The following is a 27,528-nucleotide window of genomic DNA, read 5'->3' on the forward strand; positions in this document are numbered from 1 at the left end:
ACTTTTCGGCACTGCTCACAGGTACTGCAGTACCGTGGTTACATCTCTGGAAATTCCAGGCCAATAGAAGTTTAGCATATGTTTCATGGTACATTTTATGCCCATATGACCTGCAAAGGGAATATCATGGGCTATGGCTAGAAGCGCCAGATGGCAGGCTCTAAGCACTACCAACTGCTGTATTCTCTCACCTTCTAGCCCTCCCTCAGGGGTCCACTTTCTCTACAGCAACCCTCTGTCCCAGTATAAAAATTCCCCCCTTCCCTTGAGAATCTGGTGCCTCACTAGCTACCTGGCTCAAGCCTTGTAATGTAGGGTCCAAGAGCAGAGCCTGTCTCAACTCTCTCTTTGTAACCCTTCCAAGCTCCCCTTCCACAGGAAGTCTGGCATCCTCTGACAGCGGTGCCTCACTGTCAAGCCTGGGTACTACTACTCACCTCTACCTTTGCAGTCACTCTGTCCAAGGGACAAGCCACAAGCAGCTGCAGTCCACCTTCAGTCTCACTGCTACAGGGTAGCTCCCTCCCTGAAGTAACCACCTCACCAGTCCTGCCTGCAAGCATGTGGTCTGACTGGGTCTCCCCCCAGGCTACCAGGCCCACATGCTTGTCTCCTAGCCCGACTGTGTATAAATGCATAAACACAAGGTACTGTCTCATCAAAATGCTTCCCTATCAGGACATCTGCAGGATGTTAGTTTAGCACCCCTGTTGTCTCAAGACAAGCTACTACTGGCATTTTGTCTTTCCCACTTACTGGCTTCCTCACCTTTTGTTCCCCACCTTGCCTCCATGGAAATTGCCCAACTAGCTGCATTCAAAACATTTAACCCTAGGTCCTGGACGTGTACCTAGACTAGTGGGTTCCTCTGCTACTGGCAGATTCTGTTGGGGCAGTCTGGGCAGCCCACCGTGAGCTCCTTTAGATGCACGAGCAGTACTGTGGGTTCCTTTTCCTGTGCAGGGATGCCCTGCTTGCTAGGTATAAGTCTCTCTTCTTGCTCAATTCATAAGAGGAAGCATATTGTCTATCAGCTAACCAGATCCTCATGTCCTCAGGCAAAGTGCTAAGGGCTTGTTCCCTCACCAAAAGGTCTGCCAACCCTTCAAAAGTGGTAACCTGACATCCACTCACCCACCTATGAAAATAAGTGCTCAGTTCAGCAACATATTCACACACACTCATCTGCCTTGCATCTATGCTCATAAATTTTTTTCCTATAAGTTTCAGGTGTTAGCTTAAACAATTCCAGCAAACAATTCTTAACAGCAGTATAATCAAATAAATTCACAATCAGTTAATTTAGGCAGCACAGTTACAGCTTTACCATGTAGTAAGGCGTTCAGGAACCATACCCAGAGCCTTTGGTCAACATCATACTGTTTACATACCCTCTCAACTGTTTACATACCCTCTCAAACATATGAATGAAACTATCAAAATTATCCCCCTCTGTAAACTGCGGAAGAAATTTCCTGACCTTTTGTGCTTCTGGGGTCCAGTTACTCCCCTCCCATTACCTCCATGACTCTGGAAAAGAGTCAGCATCCCCTTTTCGTGCTGCCTCTGCCCCTCCTCAGCTTCCAGGCATAGCAGTTTCTCATATTCCTCAGCCTGTAGACATCTCAGTCTCTCTGTTGTTTCTGTTTCCAAAAGCCTGGCCTCCAACACAAGTCTCTTTAGCCCCAGATGGATTTCTAAGTCCTCTGCAGAAAGGTTGAGCTGTCCATTCTCTGAGTGTTGTACACCTACAATGAACAGTTTGATTGTCCTCCTGACTGTTGTTTTCTGATGCAGCTGTGGCCAAAGCTGCAATCATGCGTGCCTTAGTCAGGTTTCCATGCACCAGTCCTTTAGCCTGGCACATCTCTGTCAACTGGCTCCCTGTCAGCTTGCCATACTCCTCTGCTGACATGCTTGCCTGCTCTTACTGACTAAGATAACAAAACATAAATAAAACAAATGTGATCTGCACTCTGAATATTCACTGTGTGGCTGATTTAGAGTACAAAAACACATTCAGTGATCACTGTACACAAGCTACAGGAATCCACTATCCACACCACTACAAGCCAATTGCCAACCGATTAATATGTGGTGTGGATATCCCACCACTGCCAACCAATTAATATGTGACACCCATGCACTGGCCCAGTAATAAAGGAGCATCAATCCTCACCACTAGCACCAGTGAGGGGCATGCACATTGGGAAGGATAACAAGTACACCTTCCCTTAAGAGCACACAGAGATTACAGTCAGTCTGGGGCTGGTTTCTCCCTTTCTCTCCAGATCCCCAATAAGACTCCCCACTGGCACAACTATAGAGTGGGGTCCTTAGCCAGGGTCCCAAGCCAAGTCCTACTAGCACTCTGTCTGTCCAAACAGTGCTTCCTGTCCCTGCCCATGTAGCTGTCACACCCACACAAACACACACACTTTGATATACGAGTTGTATACAAACTAACAGACACTCCTGGGGAAGGCTGGCACATGCTCTCCAGCTATGCTCCCTTCTCTCCAGACTATCAGGTAGAAATCACTGTCACCAGGACCCCTACTTGTCAGCTACTCTAAGGCCCTCCCCAAAGGGTGTCCAATTTTACTGTGCAATATCATCCATATACTAAGTGTGACTAGACATTTTAAGGCTTATTAGAGTGGCTTAGTACAATATCACTATATACATGCAATGTACTCTCGAGCTTAAATTATCTCTACACAAAAACAGCCACAGTTGAAAGGTTTGAAAATATATAACAATAAATAAAAACACAAGACAAATCTCCTCAATTCAACACAGTGCTAGTCAAGAGTTCAGAGATCACAGGAAAATGCTTAAAATAATACTGTAGAATAGTCTGACAAATATAGAAAACAGCTAGACTAAACTTACTGTTTTCTATCTATTTTGAGGAGAAACACTAATGTCTAAGATCCTACTTACATACATACAGAGCAAAGGCAGAGTACTGGTGATTTGATGTGTTCAGGTTCAGACAAAATCCAAAATGCTCTAATTCTCTCTCTCTCTCTGAAAAAGTCTTAAAATGATAATACATCACTGCTAACTCATTTTAGATTACATCATTCTTGACACTTCTGATTTAATTTCGCAGGCTAACAGAAAGTCAGAGTTTTAACAGTTCTTTGATCTTACACATGGGCCAGGAAACCACATCAATAAAATATATTATACATGTAAAATCTAGCAACTAACTCTGGTCTCAAAACAACAGAAGAAATTCCTTAGTCCAGACATTTTATTTCCAGGCTTTGAGATCAGTCATAAAATGCTTTACTTTATCAGCTTTCTTCCAGCAGAGTACACTATGGTTACGTTTTTGAAGTTCAACATTTAAAACAGTTTTCTTTACATTTATGAAACAGCCTGTGGATTTTATTAATATTTACAATGACATATAATTATTTACAAAATTCTATCTAGCCGGGCTGGCAGGCTTTTAGTTTTTCACACAAAGGATAAGGCAGAGAACTACTAATGTGATCCAGATAGACAAAATCTAAAACATCTGAAGTATGGATGAAATGGAGTGTGATAAACATCTTTTAAATCTAATGTTTCCAAAAAAACTCAACAGGGGAAGAAGGGGTTAACAGGTTGTGAAGTGAATGCATTTGGAACATGGGCATAATCACATCCTGTTTTAAGAAAGAAAGGTTTAGCTAGACATGGTCTCCAGACCTCTTCTTTCTTTGGCACAAAAACATTCTTGAATAAAAACCTTTTCCAAACTGGGAAGGAGGAACTGTTTTTACTACCTCAGAGACAGCATGTGCTGTAGGACAGGAGGTAACAGAGGGGTCTGGTCTGGTGGATGAGGAATAACCCCCTGAAATGGAGGAATTTCTTTTGATTGCTATCTGTAACCTTCCTGAGTCAGCTACACAAACCATTTGTGCAAAACAATCTGTTGCCAAATCAATAAATACAGATTCAGACTTTCTGGATGGGATAAAGAATTGAAAGGGTGGGAGGGGGGACAACATCCCTTACATAGTCATTCAGTCTTATTTGATTCTCTGTTCTGGAACCTCCCAGCAACTGTTTTTAAAAAGTCTGGTAACCAGCATTTTGCTCAGATTATTTATTTTGTTTCTTGGCGAATCAGTGAATGGTACAGAAAATTCCTTGGAAAACTTGGAGAAGAAGGGCTGAAAATCTGAGAGATTCACTCTATCAGCTTACCTCTCTCATGTTTTCGATAACCTCTGCAGCAGAGGGTCCAAAAACTGAATCTCTATCCAAAGGCGAATTTAAAATCTCATTTTTTTTAATCTTCTAGAGGTTCTGAGAATGCAGCCAGGCAAATCTTTAAAACAGTACCAATGGCAACAGCCTAGATGTATTGTACACACTTTGAACAAGGAGTACTGATCTGAGAAACTGAAGGAATTAAACCACACAAAGTAGATTTTTCCACACAGCAGACGACATTCCTCATACTTTCACAATCAGAATAAACTTCAGCATAGTGGCCTGACAATTCAAAAGTCTAAAAATTAAAGTTGCAGACTTTTCTCCAAATGTCTTACTTACTTTATCATCCTTGTCATGTTTCATCTGCGGTGGTACAGAGGTAGCATTGTTGCCTCACAGCAAGATGTTTTCCTGTTCGATTCTCGGCTGGAGTGTGGGGAGTGCCTTCTGTGTGGAGTCTGCATGTACTCCCCGTGGTTGGATGGGCGTTCGAAAGACATGGGTAAATGGGTGTGCCTTCACTGAAGGTTGGACATCGAGCTGGCACCTCGGCGTTCATTAAAAAATCAACTGCCAATCATTAGCGGACCGGAGTTCCGCTGTGGTGACCCCTAACCGTGAAAAGCCGAAAGACAAACAAGAACAACTTTATCATCCTTGTCAAAAGGAGAAGGATTAGAATTAACAAAATGCTTGGCAGCATCTGGATTAACAACATTACTGCTGCTGGGTCTGTTTGGGATAACTGTATAAAAATGTGAAAGCCTGAGGATCTTTGTAAATTCTATCTGGTAACACAGGCTGTAACAAAAATATCCTCCAATACTAACAGAGGGGGGGATGGGAAGACATTCTGGGAATTACAGTTAACAGCTCATAGTATTTGTGAGGGACTGATAAACCTCTGTGTTCTCCCACTGAAAACATTGGTACTTTCTGGAAACAGTTTCAGAGAAAGAATTCCTGACAAAGAGATTCAGATAACATGTTTTTCTTGGAGTCTGAATCAGGAATCCAGTGGGAAAAACCTGCATGTCACATCACATTCCTCCCCAGATTCAACTGCTTATATATCTTCAGAAAACAGGAATCCTTTTTCTTTCACAAGAAACCACATGATAACAAGTGTCAATAGCCTGTTCAAGACCCTGAGACAGACTTAATTAACTACCTCTGTCCTATGATGCAGGATATGAGAAATGCTGACTTATCTGCTTCTGTTTGACAGGAAAGATGGAACAATTAAGATTATTAACATCAGTAACAGATTTTACATGGATGGACACAACATTTTGGCTAAGCAAAGGCACTTGCCCTGTCCCCTTCTCCCATGATGGTCAAGAGTGGCTCTCCCTTGCCCACTGAGGGGACACCAAAAGCTGTAAAAGGACATGGCTAACCCCCAAGTCAGTAGTGGCTACATAAACAACATCAGAGGAATCCTGGGAAAAAAGATGAGTGGCCTGAGGAAAGTACAGTTTTGTACCTACCATAAATGTAGATGTCCGATAGGCATGCATCTGCAGTCCTTACAAATGGGTTGTCCTGTCGTCAGGCAGCCCTTCGGTCGGCCGGATTCCAAAGTCTGGGTCTGGCCTCGGCTGATGTCGCATTTCACCCGACGTCATAGCTGCAGTTATTCGGGTCACCCGACGTCATAGCTGCAGTTATTCGGGTATAAAGGTATCAGCCAACGCCATCTTCCTCAGTGTTTCTTGCCCCAGATGTCAGGTGCCCTCTAGGAAGGCAAATTTGGATAATTGCAAACGTTTCCAAATAAGAGAGAGCAAAATAAAAATAAACATGTATATACATATATACAAACAAATACACCATAATAGATTCCCCCAGCTAGCTAAATGAGGGGTAAATACCCTAGGAGTACCTCAGAGGGGAAGGAGGGAGGGTAATCCTGACTGCAGATGCATGCCTATCGGACATCTACATTTATGGTAGGTACAAAACTGTACTATGTCCTTCAAGGATGCATCTGCAGTCCTTACAAATGGGTAGAATACCATAGCCAAACTGGGGGAGGAGGAGTAATTAGATTATGGTTTAGTTAAGATCCCTTGCAAAACAGCAGTGGCAAAACCTGCTCGGGATCTGGAGTATAAGGGTAAATTATAATGCTTGGCAAATGTATGCACGGAGCTCCAAGTAGCAGCCTCTAAAATGTCTTTGGTAGCCACTCCTCGTAAAAGGCTGTGGTAGTGGCTGTAGCCCTTGTAGAGTGAGGTCTGATGTCTTCTGGAGTTTTCTTTCCATGGTAAGAGTAACAAAATCTAATGCAATTTCCTATCCACTTAGAGATAGTCTGTTTCGAAATTGCTTTTCCTTCCATTCCTGTTGCATATGCTACCAGCAGCTGGTCAGTCTTTCTATTATTCTTGGTCCTGTCCAGGTAGTAGCGTAATTGTCTATGTACATCCAAGGTATGCAACGGTCTTTCTCCCCTGTTCTGTGGGTTGGGGAAGAATGTAGGCAGGTGGATAGCTTGGTTCAAAGATACCCTGTAGACCACCTTTGGCATAAAAGTAGGATTAGTTCTCATGGACACTCTATCTTGATGGAAAAACAGGAAGGGCTGTACTGCCATTAATGCCTGTAGTTCAGAAACCCTTCGTGCTGAAGTGATTGCAAGCAGGAAAGCAGTTTTCCATGATAAGTACTGTAATTCTGCTGTTGCTGCTGGCTCGAAAGGATGTAGTGTCAATTTTTCTAGTACAAAGTTCAAGTCCCATGCTGGCAATGGTGGCTTTCTTGGTGGTTTTACATTTTTAATTCCTCTCAGAAACTGCCTGAGCAGAGGATGTGAGAAGACTGGAGGATCCAAGTTGTATTCTGCTGAAATTGCTGATGCATGAATCTTAATGGAAGAATAGGACAGGCCATTGTGGAAGAGCTCTGCCAAGTATTCCAGGATGTTAGCTATGTTCACCAGTGACACATTTTCTCCTTTTGCAGTACTCCAAATAAGATATCTTTTCCATTTTGCTGAATATTTTTTTCTTGTTGAGGGTCTGCGAGCCTCCAAGATAATGTCTTTAACCCTTTGAGATAATTCTGGTTTATTTGTTCTTAAGCAATGTTCCAGGCAGCCAGCTGCAGTGTTTTCAGGTTTGGATGCAGGGTTTTGAAGTTGTTCTGTGTTAGCAGCAAGGGAACTAGGGGCAGAGGCCATGTTTGTTCCCGAGACATACTCCTCAGTAATGGGTACCAATATTGTCTTGGCCAGTCTGGAGCTATCAGGATGATCCTTGGACGGTCTTCTTTGATCTTCAGTAGCACCTTGTGCATCAAAGGAAGAGGTGGGAATGCATATGCTGTCAGGTTTTTCCAACTGAAAGATAGGGAGTCCACTTTCCAAGCAAGGGGGTGGTACGTCCTCGTGCAGAATTTCTTCAGTTGGTGATTGTGTGGGGATGCAAATAAGTCTATTTCTGGTAGTCCCCATTTTCCTGTGATGGTTTTGAAGATGTCCGGATGCAGCATCCATTCGTGGGCATCCGTGGTAGTCCTGCTTAGGATGTCTGCTAGAATATTTTCTTTTCCTGGCACAAAAATTGCTTGTAACTGAATGTTGAAGCTCAGGGCCACGTTCCATAGGTCCATTGCCATCCGGCATAAAGGGTATGAATGTGTGCCTCCCTGCTTGTTGATGTACCACATAACTGTGGTGTTGTCCGTCCTTATCAACAGTTGACCCTGTTGAAGGAATGGTCTGAATCTCTGGATTGCCAGTTTTACTGCCAGCATTTCTTTTTGATTTATGTGTAGGTGCAGCTGGTCTGGAGTCCATAAGCCTTGTATGCACTTGTCCAGCATGTGCGCCCCCCAACCGAGGTCTGAGGCGTCCGTTGTGATGGTCTGGCTTGGTTGAGTGCTGTGGAAGGGCAGCCCTTTGTTTGATTGACAGGCCTGAGCCCACCAGTGGAATTCTTGCTTCAGGCATGGAATTATTGGAATTTGTGTTTCTAGGCTGTGCTTGTGCTGAGACCATAAATTCCTCAGGTACCACTGTAGTTTTCTCATGTGTAGTCTGGCATGTGGAATCAATATTATGCAGGATGCCATGTAACCCAGGGCTTGCAGGACTTTTATTGCTGTTAGCTGGTTCTGCTTTGTTAATGCCATGAAGTAGAGAGGGAGTTGCTCCTGTTTTTCTACTGTTAGGAATGCCATCTGCTTTGATGTGTCCAGCTCTGCACCCAAAAAGGTTATCCTTTGGGATGGTATCAGCCTTGACTTTTTTATATTGACTGTGTATCCCAGGGTTTGCAGAAGATGAATGACCCTTTCCAAGTCCTTTGTTAGTTTGTTTTTGTTGTCCGCTTGTAACAGGCAGTCGTCCAGGTAAAGGTATATTTGAATTCCCTGAAGCCTGCAATGAGCAATTACTGATGCCAGGCATTTCGTGAATACTCTGGGCGCAGTAGATAAGCCAAAGGGCAATGCTGAGAATTGATAATGCTCTGATCCTGCAAGAAATCTGAGGTATCTTCTGCAATTTGGTCGTATGGGGACGTGCAGGTATGCCTCCTTGAGATCTAGAGTTACCAGCCAAGACTCCTTGCCCAGCATGGGAAGAAGTTGCTGTAAGGTCAGCATTTTGAATTTTGGTACAATGAGGTATGTGTTTAAAGCGGACAGGTCGAGAATAGGTCTCCATTGGTTTTCTTTTCTTGGTACCAAGAAGAGTCTGGAGTAAAATCCTTGTCCTTGTTCCATAGATGGTACCCTTTCTACAGCTCTCATCCTTAGTAAGTGAGTTATTTGTTTTAGAGCTTCTGTTTTCTGATTTGGAGGTAGGTTTGGCATTCCTCTCTTCCTTGGTAGAGTATGGAAGTGAAACCTGTAACCTTGGTCTATTGTATGTAAAATCCATTTGTCTCCTGTGATGTAATGCCAGTTTACTGAAAATAAGGCTAGCTTCCCGCCTAAGGGTGCTTCTAGTTGTTCCCTAGTAGGCGGTGCCAGAGCCAAGTCACTGTGATTGTCCTGTGGTGGTGGCTGGATCTGTGGCTGTACCTCGCTGGTTGTTAGCCTGCCACTGACGTCCCCTGTAGGCACCTCTGGATTGACCCCTGCCTCGAGCGCCTATTCCTGCCTCTCTGAGCTCTGGGGGTGTCTGGAAAGGACCAATTCTTGGAAGGCCAGTTCCTGCTAAACCTTGGAGGCTGGACCTGCAAGAAATCCTCGACTGTCTGGACAGATTTCGCCTTCTCTTCCACCTTCTTGAGCACCTGTTGTGCAGGGGAGCCAAACAAATTGAGCTTATCCATCGGAGCATCTAGGAGCTTTGATTTGACATGGTCTTGTAAGGACTGTTCTTTTAACCATGCATGTCTTCTGATCACTGTACCAGTCATGGCTGATCTAAAGGAAGCCTCCAGTGCATCATAGCCGCATTTTAAAGAATGATTACTGACCTGCTGAATGTTATGTACCATTTCCTGAACAGATTTTTTGTCTAATGGTTCATCCGAGGACAGATTTTTAGTTAACTGGTCTAACATAAATTCCTGATACTGAATCATGTGGAATTGACAGTTCAAGGCTCTAGCTGAAAGAGTAGCAGAAGTGTAAACTTTTTTACCCCATCTCTCTAAGGCCCTAGATTCCCTTTCAGAGGGGAGGGTTTTTTTGGCAGAGGTAGCTGCTACAGCCTTGGGTCCCTGGGAGATAGTTTCGGGATCTGCAAGAGGAGCCTTATATAAATGATAATGTGTGTCCGGAACCCTGTAGTACCTATCAGGCTTAGCAGGGGCCGGAGGAAGAGAATCAGGAGCAGTACAAGCATCATTAAATGCATCATCCACAACAGTAAGTACTGGAGGAATGGCTAAAGGCCTATGCTGTGGCAAATGCAGAAAGGTTCTAAGCCTTTTCCTAGAGTCTGAAAAATCCTGGCCCTACCATTGAAATTGTTCCCTCATAGCATGCAAGGTTTCCCCAAAGGAAAATTCCTCAGGCGGAGAGGCAGAAGGAATGGACTCTTCTGCATCAGAGTCCTCATAAGGAGAAAAAGGGCCCTCTGGAGGGTTAGAATTATCTGATTCATCAGAGGAGTCATCTGTAGAAACTGGCTCAGGGGGCTCTGCTCTAGGCCTCTTCTCTGGAGGTGGGTGAGAGGCCCTGTCTGGGTGAGGTTGGGATCCCCGGATCAAAGAAATGAGATCCTCTGCAAGACTAAGCATTCGTGTACTAGAGCTAGGCCTGTGGGAGGGGGGCTTAGCAGGCACAGTTTTGGTAGATTTTGCTGCTTTAGCCCTGGCAAAGGCCTTAATTGACATGGATGCAGGTGGCCTAGCAGCTCCACGTGCAGGAGTAGAAATATCCAAAGGGATAGTATCAGATAAATCCTGTGAACCTGCAAGAGCAGGTGGTATTTCAGAAGCAGATTCCACCATGCTGGATGAGGCCTCGGTAGGTGGAACGCTTTCGGCCGAAGGAAGAACCGTGGACTCGGTTTCAGCCGAAACCGAGACACTCGCGGTTGGCTTAACCGCGGTTTCGGCCGAAACCGCGGACCGCGAGTGTCGGTCCTTTTCCTTGCGTTTTTTAGATATTTGCGTAGTCGGAGTATCCGACGGCATAATGTAAGCAAAATCGGGGCCGAAAAACTGCTCTGCAAATTCCGACCGGCGTCTAAGCGTCCGCCGGTTGAAAGAAGCACAGGCTAGACAAGCTGCTACGTCGTGGTCTGGGCCTAGACAAGGTAAGCAGTAAGAGTGGAAATCTTTATGAGGTATTTGTTTCCCACAAGTTAAACAGTTATTCACTTTTTCTGACATCGGCTGAGGCAAGAAAGAGTCCCCAACGGGGTACTTAGCTTTTTTGAAGTCTTCGGTAGCTTTTTTGAAGTCTTCGGTAGTAGTAATCTCTGGTTCTGACCGACCGGCACTTGCGAACAGCTTCTGCTTCGGGTGCCACGCGGCAAGAAAGACTGAGGAAGTTGGCGTCGGCTGATACCTTTATACCCGAATAACTGCAGCTATGACGTCGGGTGAAGTGCGACATCAGCCGAGGCCAGACCCAGACTTTGGAATCCGGCCGACCGAAGGGCTGCCTGACGACAGGACAACCCATTTGTAAGGACTGCAGATGCATCCTTGAAGGACATCTGCTTTGGCCACAGCAGTCACCCATGTGTGGCTGAGACAAATTACTGGCCTGCTGTGGTGGCAAAGGTTGCTTAATTAACTTTCTTTTTGTGGCTGGAAGAAGGATCAATCACGGGACTGGTAGTTTGTTCAAGCTGAAAATGGTGCTTCTTTCCTGTGGCAACAAAGAAGCACAAGCCAGTAAAATTTAAAATGCTATTAAAAGCAACTTTTCCAGTTAAAGCACAGTAGCACTCTAATGCACATTTATCAGCCCCAAAAAAGTAACTTAAATGCAGTTTCTCCACAAAAAAAGTTTTAGAATGTAAACAAAATTAAACCGTCAGACACAAAGTTTGCTCATGTTTAAAAGTACAGTAAAACTGTGTCTTATTCAATTAAAACACATTCTTAGCTTAAAATATACTTTCCTAAAAAGGAAGGTAACAAAAAGAAAATATATGGAAGTTTTTTCCCCAAAGGGAACTTACATGTCCAACAATGGAATGGCACAAGCAGACTCTCAGTCCTTGAAAGCCTACAGAGGAGCACGGTCTTTGGCAGCGGGAAACCACTGAAGAGTTTGGCATCCAAACCTGCCTTTTAATCAGCTCAGTTCATTCGGCCTAATAAATCTGGGTGTGCTGAAGGTGCCCTGCAACTTTGGGAGCTGATCGGCTGTTGTATCTTATGCAGGATATAACCCATGTAGCTTACGTTAATGCAGTGGTGGTCAATACGAGCATTAATATTCACCACAGGATCCTCTTACTTTCCTTACATTCATGATCTCACAAAGCGAAAATTGTAGTTCAGTGACTGTGACCAATGAGTAGCTGTTACTTGTTGGAGACACTAACTTCTGCACTTAAAGCAGAAATTGCTATTTTACAAATGCTTTTGACCTTGGTCCAGAGGACAGTGCTGTTGTCAAACAGTGCAGCAGCTCTATGACAGCTCATGAGTGAATAACAAGCCATAAAAAATGAATTCATTCTTACTGTATTCCTTAATTTGTGAGGTGAGGGAACCTTTCTCCCTTGTATGTGATTGGGTCTACTCTTCCTTCCACTCAAGCTCCACACTTTTCTTTCCTGCAAGTTCCCATGCTTGGCTTCTTTGCCAGTGTTTACTATAAGTCATGCAACATGTTCCTAGAATGTCAGCTTGCCTGTAACCAGTAACAGAAATAGTTTTTGCAATTAATAAAACATGAATATGACAAATACAGGCCAACATACAGGCAACAAAATGGAAGGTATGTCCAAGCATAGAGGGACAGATGGAGGATATCTATGACCCTATGAGGACAGTACCACTCAAAGATCTACTGACATGTTCAGTCTCTGTTGTATCTAAGATTGAGGACTCTGCTTAAAGGATCAATGACTTGTTGGATCCCATAAAGTAAAACTCCCTAGGGCAGTAGAACCCAGAAAATACCCATTAAAAAAGGCTCCGAAGGATGAGTCTTAAAGCAGATGTACCAGAGAAAATCTGCCAAACAATAACATTTGGTAGGTGTGTCTAAAGACAAATAAGTGGCTGCAGCAAAAATGTCTGCAATGGTGATAAAGGGCAACAAACTCAACCCACAAGTAATCAGGACTTGGGAGAAGAATGTGACAGATGGTAAGCCTATAACCCCTTACCTCCTCAAAGCAGTGGTCCAGGGTGGCATCAAGGACTCTCCAGGCAGTACCTGCATCCTTCAGGGATGTCATTTTGTTAATAACTAGGGTAGCATTCAAGCCTTCAATTTTTCCCCTCTTCTCCTGCTAGAGGCAAGGTTGAAGAGCGGTCATTTATAGCAATGCTTTACATTCTACTCTGCTTCTAGGGAGTATAAAACAGGGCTGGTTTGAATCCTACCTTGTAGACTAGTGACCAATCCAAGATTTCAGCAAATGTTTCCAACACGGAAACATCTCCTTGACGAGCATTAATATTAAAATCCGACTATAGGAGCTGCAGAAGAGAGTTGGGTGGCACACGAGTGGATCCTGCCCTCCTAAGACAGCACAAGATGTCAAAGAATCGGCCAGTAGGTGCAGAGGTCCTCAAATGGGAGAACCAGAGAAAATTCTGAAATGTGTGAAACCAGAGACAATAGAATAGTAAATCCTAAGAATAAGCTAGTAAGCTAGTAAAGAAAACCTATACGGTCAGCTATGAGAATCTCAGCAGGTGTGACGATAGACGAATAATGCCAACAAAGATAGAATGTCATTTTTTCTCTACATCCTTCCTGCCACTGTTCTAGATTTTAAGCTCAACTCTGCTGTGATTCATAAGCTTCCCCATGTTAAAAGTCAGTCACACACAGGGTTTTAGCCCTCTTGCGGAGTTGTCCACTTTTGAAAATAAAACATCTTGGTAACATTAGCCACTTACAAAGCAGATGAATAAGCAGAGAACATGGCTCCAAAGGATACAGGTTTTTCTTGTATGATCGATTAATGTACAAGCCACTTTCAGTCTTCACCTTCTTTGTTGTCTCTGTCCCCCTGTCATGAACAAACCTCTTCCTCTTACGATCCCTAAGAAAACACAATACAAACAAGGAATAAAATTCCATGTGGATGTTGTAGAAAAAAACAGGTTTCATTAGTAACCAGAGTCGGATAATGGACAGGCTCTCCCCAGTCATACCAATATTCCATTACTTGGCTATCTCTCTACAATCACCATTAAACACTTTTCAAATATGTAAATGTGCACATTATTTTTGCAGTGATCACAAGCATATGAATTTAATTTGAAACTCTTCTTTCAGATTTTATAGCAAAAACATTGGCACCTATTTTACAAATAAAAGACTCACAGTGAAAACAGACCTAAACATTTCTAACAAGCATTATCATAAAGAGAACTCAGAGCTGTACTGCAGATATTACTTTTGATGTTTTTTATATGTTATGGGTTCTCTTTATGATAATGCTTGCGAGAGATGCTTAGAAAAACAGCTGCATTCAGATGAGTACACAAAGTATTCTTAGCTACACCATTTTTGAGGGTAATAGGCAGTGAGACGCAGATTTACCCCTCTGTATGGTAAACCAAGTGAAAAACAAACTGAGGACCCAACTGAAGTAGTTGGCTATGAATGATTACCCTTACAGCAAGAAAGTAAAATGTTCTCAGAGATAAAAATGACTATCTTAACTATGTGCAATAAAAACGATAATACAAATATTTTGATGATATACTTATAGGTTCATAGGTAGGTACTAAGCTATTGGCCCTAGAGCCTATATAAGCTTAGCCAAATGGTACCCTGGCTTTTGCCACCCAAGAAAATGATTTTCCTGTGTCCCTGTCAAGCAGAGCCACAGAAGTGATCCCCGGGGTGAATTTCCCATCTCCCATCCAATCAAGATTTTTCTTGAAGAGTGCTAATGAGGAGCTTTGTTTGATATAGATAGGTAGTTTGTTCCAGAGTATGGGAAGTCTCTGAGACAGGAATCTATCCCTCCAGCATGTTCTGTTTATTGTGGTGACAAGGTTTATGTCCCTAGAGCATGTAGCTCAGAGATTGGGATTTCTTTACGTGGAGCATGTCCAACAGCTCTGGGTTTGACATAGCTTTGTATGTTAGGCAGAGACCGCCTCTGAGTAGGCGATATGCGACAGAGTAAAGCTGGAGTTTTTTGAGACGGTCTGCGTAGGGCATCTGTTTGAGGCCAGTAATCCTCTTTGTGAGGTATTTCTGTGGCCTCTCCAGTTGTTGTAGATGTCTTGTGAGGTAAAAGTTAATGTGCAAATCTGAAACAGCACCCGTGTATAAATCATGTGCTACAGCCAAAATAATACAATGAATGACAAAGATCAGGAGTACAAAATTATGTAAATCTTCTGAACAGATGACAAACAACAAAGTAAAATGGAACTCTGCTCATTCTGATCTCAAAGCACCTTGCTTAAAAGCTCACAGTGCATCGCCAGTCACTTCATCTCACCAGCGGCCACATGCAAATTTAACATTCTATGTCAGCTTTGGAAAACCAATGCAATGACATAATTAAATACAACTGACATTACTGACTTACTGCAGTTCTCTATAATTTACCAGTTAGGAAATAAATACTTTAAAGGAATATACCCAGAAATAAGAGCCAAAATAAGGGACGTTCTGCAAGAATGTAGGAAGATCTTAGTCACAGACACACACACACACACACACACACACACACACACACACACACACACACACACACACACACACACGCACACACGCACACACGCACACGCACACACGCACACACGCACACACAGCTCTAGTGCCCTGCATAATTTACTTGAGTCAGTTAAGGGGTTAACAGAACAGATTTTGTACTGACAGGCATACGTGAACAACAAGAGCTAGGAAACTCTAATGACTGCCTGGCGTTATGGATTATTGTAATCCTCCATGATTTGCCAGAAAGTAAATATTTTTTTTTTACAAGGATATCTGACAAAATCAGGGATGTTCTGCAAAAAAGTACAGTTTTGTACCTACCATAAATGTAGATGTTTGAGTGCTAATACAGCTGCAGTAATCACATATGGGTTCGCTGCCGTCAGGCGGTCCCTCGGTCGGCCGAATTCCAAAGTCTAGGTCCGGTGTCGGTTGTTGTTGCTTTCTTTCCTGACGTCAGTGCGACAGGGGTACATAAGACACAGCCGACGCCATATTCTTCAGTCTTTCTTGCCCCAGATGTCAGGTGCCCCCAGAAGGAAGGCAATACATAAATTATATATATATAAATATATATTCAAGCAATGCAATGTAATCAAAAAACAGTAGTTGCAAGCAAATACACCATAGGAGGATAACCCAAATTAGGTTGTATGAGGAGGTGTTAGCCACTAGTCCCTTACCAAGAGGGGAAGGAGGGAGGGAAACCTGTACTGCAGCTGTATTAGCACTCGAACATCTACATTTATGGTAGGTACAAAACTGTACTATGTTCATCGTGCATACAGCTGCAGTAATCACATATGGGTAGAATCCCAAAGCTACGCACAGGGTGGTAGGCACTAGGGTGAACTGGGATGAGCCAGAATGCGCTGCAACACAGCAAAGCCTGCTCTAGTTTTAGAATACAAAGGCAGGTGGCAGTGTTTTGTGAAGGTATGCACAGAACTCCAAGTGGCTGCCTCCAAAATATCTTTGGTAGGAACTCCTCTGAGGAAGGCTGTAGAGGTAGCTGTGGCCCTGGTGGAGTGGGATCTGATGCCTGTAGGGACAGATTTCCCATGATAGGAGTAACAAAATTGTATGCAGTGGCCTATCCATTTTGAAATAGTCTGGTTAACAGGCTTCCCTTGAGCTCCTATAGCATAGGACACAAAAAGTTGTTCTGATTTCCTGAAAGGCTTTGTTCTGTCCAAATAATAACGTAGCTGTCTATGGATGTCTAAGGAATGTAGCAGCCTTTCCCCTTTGTTTTGAGGATTGGGGTAAAAGGTAGGTAAGTGTATGGCTTGATTTAAAGCTACCCTGGATACCACTTTAGGCATAAATGACGGGTTGGTTCGAAGGGAAACCCTGTCCTGATGGAAGATGATAAAGGGCTGCACAGCCATGAGGGCTTGTAGTTCCGAAACCCTACGAGCTGAGGTAATGGCCAGAAGGAAAGCTGTTTTCCAGGACAAATATTGCAAATCTGTTGAGGCAGCTGGTTCAAAGGGAGGCAATGTTAATTTTTCTAGAATGTAATTAAGATCCCAGGCTGGCACTGGTTGTTTCCTTGGTGGTCTTATATTCTTAGCCCCTCTGAGGAACTGTCTTAACAGTGGGTGAGAGAATAACGGTGGATCCGTGTTGAATTCTGCAGAAATGGCTGAGGCATGGATTTTTATGGAGGAAAATGAGAGTCAACTGTTCAGCAGCTCAGCTAGATACTGTAATACCTGAGGCAAATTCAGTGTTCTAGGGTCCTGGCCTTTTTTCTCATTCCAAGAGCAAAACCGTTTCCATTTTGCGGAGTAAGCCTTTCTAGTAGATGGCCTTCTGGCCTCCAGAATGACGTCCTGCACCTCTTTGGGGAGTAGGGTCTGTTGTGGTGTTAAGGAATTTTCCATGCAGCGAGATTGAGTGTTTTCAGCTGACTGTGAAGAGTTTTGTAGCTGTGCTGAGTCAGCAGAAGAGGCATTAGAGGTAGAGGCCAGGGAGGAGTATGTGTTAGGCTCCTCAGGAGAGGGTACCAGTGCTGTCTTGGCCAGCCTGGAGCAATCAGTATCATCGTCGGTCTGTCCGCTCTTGCTTTCAAGATCACCTTGGACAGAAGAGGCAGAGGTGGGAAAGCGTACACTGTCCATGCTGTCCAACTGACTGAAAGGGCGTCCACTCTCCAGGCCTTTGGATGAAAGGTCCTTGAACAAAACTTTTCCAATTGATGATTCCTGTGGGAGGCGAAGAGATCTATGTCTGGCCTCCCCCACGCTTGGATTATCTTTGTAAACACCTGAGGATGCAACTTCCATTCATGCGGATCTGTCATATTTCTGCTTAGATTGTCTGCCAGCGTGTTTTCCAACCCTGGCAAGTACTGTGCTTGAAGTTCGATTTGCCATTCCAGAGCCAAGTTCCAAAGTGTCATGGCTAGTCTGCACAGGGGGTATGAATGTGTTCCTCCTTGTTTGTTTATGTACCACATTACTGTGGTGTTGTCTGTTCTTATCAATAATTGCCCTGGATGCAGGAGGTCCTTGAATGCTATAATTGCATTTATCACTGCTAGCATTTCTTTTTGATTGATGTGAAGGTGCTTTTCCTTTTGGGACCATTTGCCCTGAATGCACCTGCCTGTCATGTGCGCCCCCCAGGCATAATCTGAGGCGTCTGTTGTGATGACTTGATTTTCTTGAGGCTTGCAGAATGGGAGACCTGTGTTTGTTTGACATGCTTGGGCCCACCATAGAAATTCCTTTTGCAAACATGGAATTATTGGTATTATTGTTTCCAAATTGTGGCTGTGTTGAGACCATAGGTTTTTTAGGTACCATTGAAGTTTTCTCATATGCAACTTTGCACATGGGATTAAAAGAATGCAAGATGCCACGAAGCCCAGAGCCTGCAGGATTTTCCTTGCAGTAAGCCTGGTACAATTTGCTAGTATTTTGAAGTACTGAGTTAGTTGCCCCTGTTTTTCTGGCATAAGGTAGGCCATCTGGGTGTTTGTGTCCAAGCTGGCACCCAGGAAGGTTATTTTCTGAGATGGTGTTAGCCTGGATTTCTCTTTGTTGATTGTGTATCCCAGAGAATTCAGTAACCGTGTTGCATAAGCCAGATGTTCCAAAAGTATGTGCTTGCTGTCCGCTTGGATCAAGCAGTCGTCCAAATAAGGGTAAATTTGTATCCCTTGAAGTCTGCAGTAGGCAATTATTGATGCCAGGCATTTTGTGAATACTCTGGGCACAGTAGATAAGCCAAAGGGCAATGCAGGGAATTGATAGTGGATTGAACCTGCAAGAAATCTGAGGTATCTTCTGCAACTTTGTCTGATTGGGACATGCAGGTATGCCTCCTTGAGGTCCAATGTTACCAGCCAAAACTCCTTGCCCAGCATGGGAAGAAGCTGCTGTAATGTGAGCATCTTGAATTTTGTGCAGTAGAAATGTATTTAGGATGGATAAGTCCAAAATGGGTCTCCAGTCGGTTCCTTTCCTTGGTACCAGGAATAGTCTGGAATAAAAACCTTGACCTTGTTCGTGAGTAGGTACCTCTTGAATAGCTTTCATGTCCATGAGTTTTGAAATTTGTTTTGTGCCTCTGCCCTTTGATTGTGTGGCAGGTTTGGCATGCCTCTCATTTTTGGAAGAGTGTGAAAATGAAATCTGTAGCCTCTGTTTATAATGTCCAGGATCCATTTGTCTGCTGTGATAATATGCCAATTTCTTGTAAATAATGCCAGCTTTCCTCCCAAGGGAGCTGCCAGCTGAGACTTGCTTGGCATGAAAAGGAGGAAGTCATTGGGTTTGTTTTCTGTATTGTTGTGCACTGTCTTCGCCACCTCTTGGTGCTGGAGTTTGCCATTGTCTCCCTCTATATGATCCTTGAGATTGTCCTCTGCCCCTTGTGCGCCTGTATCTACCCCTTTGGGGCTTGTCCGTGGCTGGAAAGGACCAGTTTTCAGAAGGCCAATTTCTGCTAAAACGAGGTGGTTGTACCGGTAGAAAAGCCTTGACAGTTTGCATAGATTTAGCTTTTTCTTCCATTTTCCGTAGTATCTCCTCAGCATTAGTACCAAATAATACATCCTTTTGTAAAGGAGCATCTAGTAGTTTAGCTTTAACATGATCAGGCAAGCGTTGTTCCCTAAGCCAGGCATGTCTATGAATAACTGATCCTGTAACAGCAGCTCTACTTGAGGCCTCTAAGGCATCATAGCCACATTGTAAGGTGTGTTTTCCCACTTGTTCTGCACTATGCATCATATCCTGCAATTCCTTCAAATCTGGTTGTTCAGGTTGAGACATTTTATTTCTTAATTGTGATAACAGAAACTGTTGATATTTAAGCATATGGAACTGACAATTTAAGGGCTAGGGTGGCCGAGGTGTATACCTTTTTTCCCCACCTTTCTAAGGATCTAGATTCTCTTTCGGAAGGTAGTGGATTCTTGGCAGTAGAGGCCATCATGCCCTTGGTGCCTTGAGAAATGGTTTCAAGGTCAGCATTATGGCTTTTGAAAAGAAATTGGTGAGAGGTAGGAACTCTGTAGTACCTATCAGGTTTGACTGGGGCAGGAGGCAGGGAATCAGGGTTAAGACAAGCCTCCGAGTAAACATCATCAAGTATGTCCAAGACAGGAGGTATAGCCAGAGGTCTGTGTTGAGGTAACAAAAGAAATTCCCTAAGCCTTTTCTTGGAATCAGAAAAGTCTTGGCCTTCCCAATGGAAGTGTTCCCTCAAGGTGTGCAAGGTTTCCCCAAAAGAAAAATCCTCTGGGGGAGATACAGAAGGAATAGACTGTTCTGCATCAGAATCTTCATAAGGGGAGTACGAGTGTTCCTCTACATCAGAATGTTCTGAGAAAATGGAACCCTGTTCAGAAGAGGGAGAGTCTTCCTCCACTCTGGGTCTCTTGTCTGGAGGGGGTTGAGAACCCCTGATAAGAGTAATTAAATCCTCAGCCATTTTAAGCATCTGCTTTTTAGGCATGGGGCCTGGGGATGGGCCCTGAGCAACAGGCCTCCTGGGATGCATGACTGATTTGGACTTAGTAAAGGCCTTAATGGAAAAGGAAGATGAGGGTCTAAAGACACCCTGGGTGGAAGAGGACCTGTCCACATCAGGAGGCTCAACACTCACAGTGGCTTCGGTGGTTGTAGTCTGAGTAAGGGCCGAGGTACCTGCGGTCTCGGTTACAGAAGACACCGCCAAGGAAGTGTCGTCGGTAGTCAGGGACTGCATAGGCGTCTCACTGAGAACCGGACCACGTGTAGCCAGTTTTGGCGTGGTGTCAGTGGAGACCGCGGACCTCGCGTGCCGGTCCTTGCCCTTGCGTTTTTTGGACAAAACGGTAGTCGGAGTCTCCGACGACATTTTATAATCAAAGGCTTTACCAAAATAATGTTGGTCGAACTCCGCCCGACGCTTATTAGTGCGTTTATTGAAAGTAGCGCAAAAGCGACAGCCCGAGACGTCGTGGTCTGGGCCTAAACAAGGTATGCAGAGGGAATGGAAATCCTTTTGCGGTATTTGCTTCCCACAAGAAATACAATTGTTAACTTTGTCTGACATTGGTCTGAGGCAAGAAAAGTTTCCCCAACGGGGTACTTAGCTTTAAAGAAGACTTCGGTTTCCAATTTTTCGTAAATTCAGGAGCTGGCCGACCGGCACTTGCGAACTGCTTCTGCTTCGGGCACCGCGCGGCAAAAAAGACTGGAGAATATGGCGTCGGCTGTGTCTTATATACCCCTGTCACACTGACGTCAGGAAAGAAAGCGACAACAACCGACGCCGGACCTAGGCTTTGGAATTCGGCCAACCGAGGGACCGCCTGACGGCAGAGAACCCATATGTGATTACTGCAGCTGTATGCACGATGAACATCGGGGACCTACTTTGCCTGCCTGGCATCTAGACTTACTACCAAAAAGGTAGAGTTGTGCAAGATCTTACCATAACAGTAGATTTCAAACTTCTCACTGCTGCAATATTCTTTACTCTTGGGATATCCCACCAAGGACATCCTAACAACTGGCCACTATACCAAAGTCTTTACACTTTTCAGGCATCGTATGTCAGATGCATGTCCTATGTACAAGGAGTAAGGTACATATGTGATGCACGAATGCCTAATCCTCAAAATTAAAGTGCCTCAGGAGAACCGTTGCAACCCCAGAGAAGGCAATAGCAAGTACATCCAGGAAGGGATAAAAAATGAGATAAGGATGAAAAGGAGGACCCCTCGGCCAGAACGGCAACAGAAAATAATAGTGGCAGGACAGTGGGACAGGCAGACTGCTGCTACAGTGAGAAGTAGGACAGCTACTTTTATGGAATGGATGGGAGGAAGAAAAAGTAGAGAAGAGCCCTCCAGAAATCCACAAAAGATAACCCTAGCAAATCCTGCCCTGGCACTGGAAAAGACATCCAACATGTAATGTTTAGTAAGCTTCCAAGATGCATCTAGTATCCAGACCTTTGAAGAAGAGGCTACTTTCCTGGTAGAGTGAGCATGAACAGAAGAGGAAAGCTGCTTGCCATGAAAATAATAAAAATAAATGGCTTTAGAAATCTAGGACAAGATGGTTTGCTTAGACACAAAACTCAATTTCCTGGCATGAAAGGAAACAAAACGTTGTTCATATTTTTTGATGTGTTTTGTCTTATCCATGTAAGACGTCCATCCATCCATAACCACTTTTCTCACTTTTGCACATGAGGTCGAGGTGTACCTTCAACACTGACAATCATCTAGAACCAAGGTTTAACACCACTGTGTGGCTAGCCCTGCCGCAGTAGTTCTTCCACATCACACACTAGCATGCACATTCACACCTATGGCCAATTTAGAGTATTCAATACACCTACTGCATGTCTTTGCAATGTGGGGGAAGCCACAGCACCTGGAGGAAACCCATGCAAACACAGGGAGGAAATGCAGACTCCGCACAGGTAAATCCAAGTTGTACAGTACCCTCTCAAAAGAAGCCTGTGAATAAAGGAAAAAAAGAGAGAAGATGCATGGACTGATCCAAGGAAAAATCATTAACCACCTTGGGCATAAAAGAAGGATTGGCATGAAGAGACACCCTGCCCTTGTGAAAAAAACAAAAAAAGGTGGAACCACCATCAGTGCCTAAAGTTCAGAAACCCTCTTGGCAGAAGTAACAACCACCAACAATACCATCTTCCAAGTACAATGCTGCAGGGAAGAAGAAAAGGCAGGCTCAAAAAGAAAATGAGGCAATTTTTCAAGAACAAAACAAAGGTTTCAATAAGAAGGAACAGGTTTTCTTAGAGGCCTGATATGAAGGACACCTTTTAGAAATTGTTCGACTTCAAAACTAGAAGAAAACAATGAACTCAGTGGCAGACAGGCAGAAATGTCTCAAATGAACTTTAATAGAGGAATATGCCAAACCAGCACTGAGTAACTCACAAAAATACCATAGGAATCCCAAAGAAAAAGTGTCTAGGTCATACTGAGACAGCAAAAACTCTTCCATTTAACCACATAGGATTTTTTAGCATCTGTTCCCAGCCTCCAGCAAAACCTGAAGCACGTCCTCAGAAAATTGCTGCCTGAAAGGCATCAAAACCCATCATCCAGACCATCAGTTGAAATGTGGCCAAGTAAGAGTGAATGAAAGATCTCTTGCCTTGTGTGAGAAGATCCATCCTGTGAGGTAACTTGTGATGATTGTTCCTGGTCAGGTGAAAGGGAAAGCAGGGCTGCCTGGGCCAAAATGGAGTCACCTGTAAGATTCTGGGTGTGTCCGACATGATCCTGAGCAGGACCCTGGGAGGTAGAAGAGGAGGATAGGCATACAGAAACATCCCCTTTCAAGAAAAGCCATGGAATCCACTCTCCAAGCTAAAGGTCCTAGCACTCTGGAACAGAACTGTGGAAGTGGTCTGTTCAGTGCGGAGGCAAAAATATCTACCTAGGGCATACTCCATTAATGTACAATGTCCAGAAACACCTCCATGTGAAGCATTCATTCGTGAGAATGCATCTTGAACCTGTTCAAAGAGTCTGCCACTAGAATGTGCTCTGAAGGAATGTAAACTGCCTGAAGAACCAGGTGACGGTGAATTGCAAAATCCCAAGCCTGAACAGCCAACCTGCAAACAAGGTAAAATCTTGTGCTCCCTTGCTGATACACCATGTGAATGTGGTACTGTCTGTAAAAATCTTTAGATGACCTGGAACCCAAAGGGTGTGAAAGGCCTGGAGAGCTAGGAATAGAGCCCTCATCTCTATTATTGATATGGTCTGTTATATGCTGACTGGAACAGTCCAACCATGACTAAAAGCATCAGTGTACAGCTGCTGAACAGGGAAAGGAACATGAAAAGGCAGGCCTAGATTTAGGGAAATCTGATTAATCCACCAGCAGAGATCAAGTTTGAGACTGTCGAGATACTCCAAAGGGTGGTACTGCTATTAAAGAATAGATTTTAAGAGCAGGAGCAGTTCAGAGGGGGCTTGAATTAGAAGGTCATCTAAATAAGAGAATATCTGAATTCCTTGAAGTCTGCAGAAAGCTATCAAAGGGACCAGATATTTGGTAAACACCCTTGGAGTTGTAGAAAGACCAAAAGGCAAAGCAAAGAACTGATAAATGAGAGGGAGAAACACAGAAATGTAAAAACTTGAGAGTGGGTGAATAGGAATATGGAGGTAAGCGTCCTTCAAATCCAGTCGGAACAGAACATCCTGAAGGAAGGAACCTTGAGAAAGGTGCTGAGAAAAGGCAGGTCTAGAATGGGCCTCCATGACCCCTCCTTCCTGGGAACCAGAAATATTTTGGAATAAAAACCTTTTCCCTGCTGAGACAAAGGACTGGGTTGGATGGTTCCATGTTCCACCAAATCCCACAAACCCAAAGGAAAATGAGGAAGCTGGCAAGGAGGATGGTGATGCAAGCCGATAAATGGAGGAAGGGACTTCCAAACCATAAAATAACTGTTGGATGATAGAAAGAACCCAGTCAATATGTGGTTATCTATTGCCAAATATGAAAGGAAAAAGTTAGTCTAATTACAGAGGAATCTGGCCAAGGGAAAGGTAAGGTTGGATGTCACACAGAGGCAGATTTGTCAGGAAAAGGATTTTGGCCTCTAGAACTCTGAGTGGGGTTGTTTGGGAAAATCCACTTAGCAACCCTCTTGCTCCTAGCAGGTTGTCTAAACTTATTTCAGGTCTTGCATAGCCTTATCCTGAATGGTTTAAAACAATTCTGCAATAGAAGTGCCAAAAAGATTCTGACTGTCTAAGGGAGAATCTAAGTGTTTGGCCTTAATGTCATCAGGTAAGGCTTGAAAGTGCAACCAAGAACATCTCCTCATGAGAGAACCAGATCCAGCTGCCCCAGAAAAGGCATCAGCAGCATCATATCTGCATTTAATGGAATGACAAGCTACCTTAAAGGCAGAGCTCAGACGAAAAAGAGCAGAAGTCTTATTGCCCGAAACAGGCATATCAGTCAATTTGCCCCCCACCCTGCTGGGAGAGAAGAGCCAGGGCATATCTAGTCATGTACTTGGCCCTAAAGCTGAAAGCAGCACAAGTATATGCTTTTTTTTCCATACCTCTCCACAGCACAGCTTCCCTTAGCAGAAGGCAAAAGCTTGGAAGACGGAAGAAGTTGAGATGGCTAATCTGTGGACATGGAAACATCAGGACCATATAAAGGACTTTTATATAAATATTTATGATCCTCAGGAACTTTGTAAAATCTGTCTGGCTTAGGTGCCAGAGGCTGACAGTCAGGAGCCTGAGAAGCTGCTGTAAATGTATCCAAAAGGGCAGTTTATACAGGGGGGGACTACAGAGTGTCTGGGTGAGTCCATTTGCAAGGTTTCATATCATCTCTTTTGAACCTTAGAAACCTGGGAACAATCCAAAGGATAATTCTTCAAAAGGTGAGCCAGGGGACAAAGAATCTTCTTCAGCAGACCCCAAGGCCAGAGGAAAGTGGATCCGGGAGGAATACGCTAAGGATTCTTCATCAGAACCCAGCTCTTCATCAGAAGAATCAGAATCCCTAGGTCTCTTAGAAAGGGTGGAAAACAAGGGGAGCAAAATCAAGGACAGACAACTCTTGTGGGGTTTCAGGGCTATAAGGACATTAAACAGACACTGAGGAAAGCCCTGCCACTCTCTGAGGATCCTTGTCCACAGCAGTCACATGTTTACTTAATTTTCTGTTTCCTTTTTAAAAGGAATATCTGCTTTCACAAATCTAGGAAGCTCAGACCCCTGCCTAGAATTGAAGAAGGTATCAAACACATCTTCTGTAACTAAAATTTGGGGACTCACACAGCCCCTTCGGATATAATCAACCACGGTCCCCCTGTACATCAGTACCAGATGTAAGCACAGCCTCAGCAGATGTGCAAGTAGACAGCTCTGTGTCAACCTCCAACTGGGCTGCAGCAGAGTGAACTAGTGTCAACAGTGGATAGTTCTTGGGTTCTTCATCCAACATGAGGGAGGCAGAGCAGCAGGTTCAGCATGTGCTTTTTTTAGCTTTTTTCTTAAGTGGAGGCTGAACTTTTGGTGGGCGAATTCAGCCATGGTACCCAGAGTGAAAAGCTTCAGATGCTGGTTTTCCAAACTAAAAGGGACAATAGATGGCTGCAGAGTGCCTTAGGGACAAATGCCTGACAAATATCCCCCTGAGTATATCATGCTTAGTACCTAATCATAAAAGGCACTTGTGTCTATCTTAATGGGGAATCTGCCTCCCACACTCTCATGTTCCTTACCTGGATGACTGTAAAGGAAACAACAAGGAGGAAAAAAGAAAGGAAGGAACACCAATGGGGCACTTACCTTTAGAAGGCATGGTAGATGAACCAGCTCAGTGAATGTCATACAGACCAAATTCAGAGGTAGTGTTTGAACTGGTAGCATAGTAATTCTGAAGATTAGGTGTCAATATTTCACAAACTTTACACCTCTCCTGTAGGATGTATGTCTGATGTAAGATGTCCAGATGGTCTAAAGGCTTTGATAAACTGGCCGGACGTTAGGCACATCTCAGCAGGATATTCACAGTGTAAATAATACAGCAACAGTGATACGGAAGGACATTTTATTTATCATCTGTTGACTGGGAAAGTCCAGTGATGACAGAGCCTATTTTCTCCAGAGGCCCAGGGAGAAATGCTCCAGATACATGTATTTGGAATGTGGGAGGGAAACTGGAGTACCTGGAGGAAATCCACACAAACACAGGGAGGACATGCATACTCCACAAAGAAGGCACCCTAGCCAAGAATCGAACCGGAGAACCTCTTTACTGTCAGGAGACAACGTTAACTGCTGCACCACTGCACCACCATATATACATTTTACAAAGACATCACATAAATATTTAAATCAAATATCTGGAATGCTCTGCAAAGCTGGAAACTGAAGACAAGGTGAGTACACACACATACATATTTACACCCAAAGATGCAGAATGGTGCACTGCATAATTACTTACCACCATATCCACACAATCTATGGCAACCTCTTCAGTATTGAACAGTACCGCCTTTCTCAAAAAGACTGCTTCACTGCTGAAGTAAAGCCTTGCCTGTTTTGACTGGGACAATTCGCTGTCAATGATTCTTCAACTGAGCCAACGAAAGAAGAAATGCTTGTTCTCTCAGGTTAAACAGAACAGCATAGCAAATGCAGGTAAAAATATGAATGTAAGTAATGTGGATGGGATGGTGTAGAGGTTTCCCCAACTAATACCGGGCCCTAGGCAGTCACCTAGGTTGCCATGTGCTAGATCAGTTCCTGTCCTGTAGTCAAGTACTCGTTTATTTGTTCAGGATCAGCTGAAGGATGTCTCAAGGGGTTTACTGCGGTCAGCTCATATCTACTGGAAGCTACAGCACAAAGTTGACAACACAGCTACCAGTGATACTTGAACTTTGTCTAGTCCAGTAGGAGGGGTGCCAGACAAAACTTCAAGACATTAATGCTGACACTCAAAGTGAGATCATAAAACAGAGAATAAAATAATTACGTATTTT

At 43.9% G+C, this 27,528-nt stretch overlaps 1 protein-coding gene across 1 annotated transcript in view; it reads right to left on the minus strand.

Annotated features, from left to right (window-relative positions):
* Nucleotides 1-27,528, minus strand: part of DDX54 (DEAD-box helicase 54) — an 841,349-nt gene that overhangs the window by 74,014 nt on the left and 739,807 nt on the right. The window contains 4 exon segments of the mRNA XM_044068440.1: nt 13,763-13,867; nt 13,980-14,001; nt 19,742-19,763; nt 24,831-24,857. Of these exon segments, the coding sequence (XP_043924375.1) occupies nt 13,763-13,867; nt 13,980-14,001; nt 19,742-19,763; nt 24,831-24,857 (176 nt within the window).

Source organism: Protopterus annectens, chromosome 4.part0, assembly GCF_019279795.1.
Source record: "Protopterus annectens isolate FY-2018-M chromosome 4.part0, PAN1.0, whole genome shotgun sequence".
Taxonomy (NCBI): Eukaryota; Metazoa; Chordata; order Ceratodontiformes; family Protopteridae; genus Protopterus; species Protopterus annectens.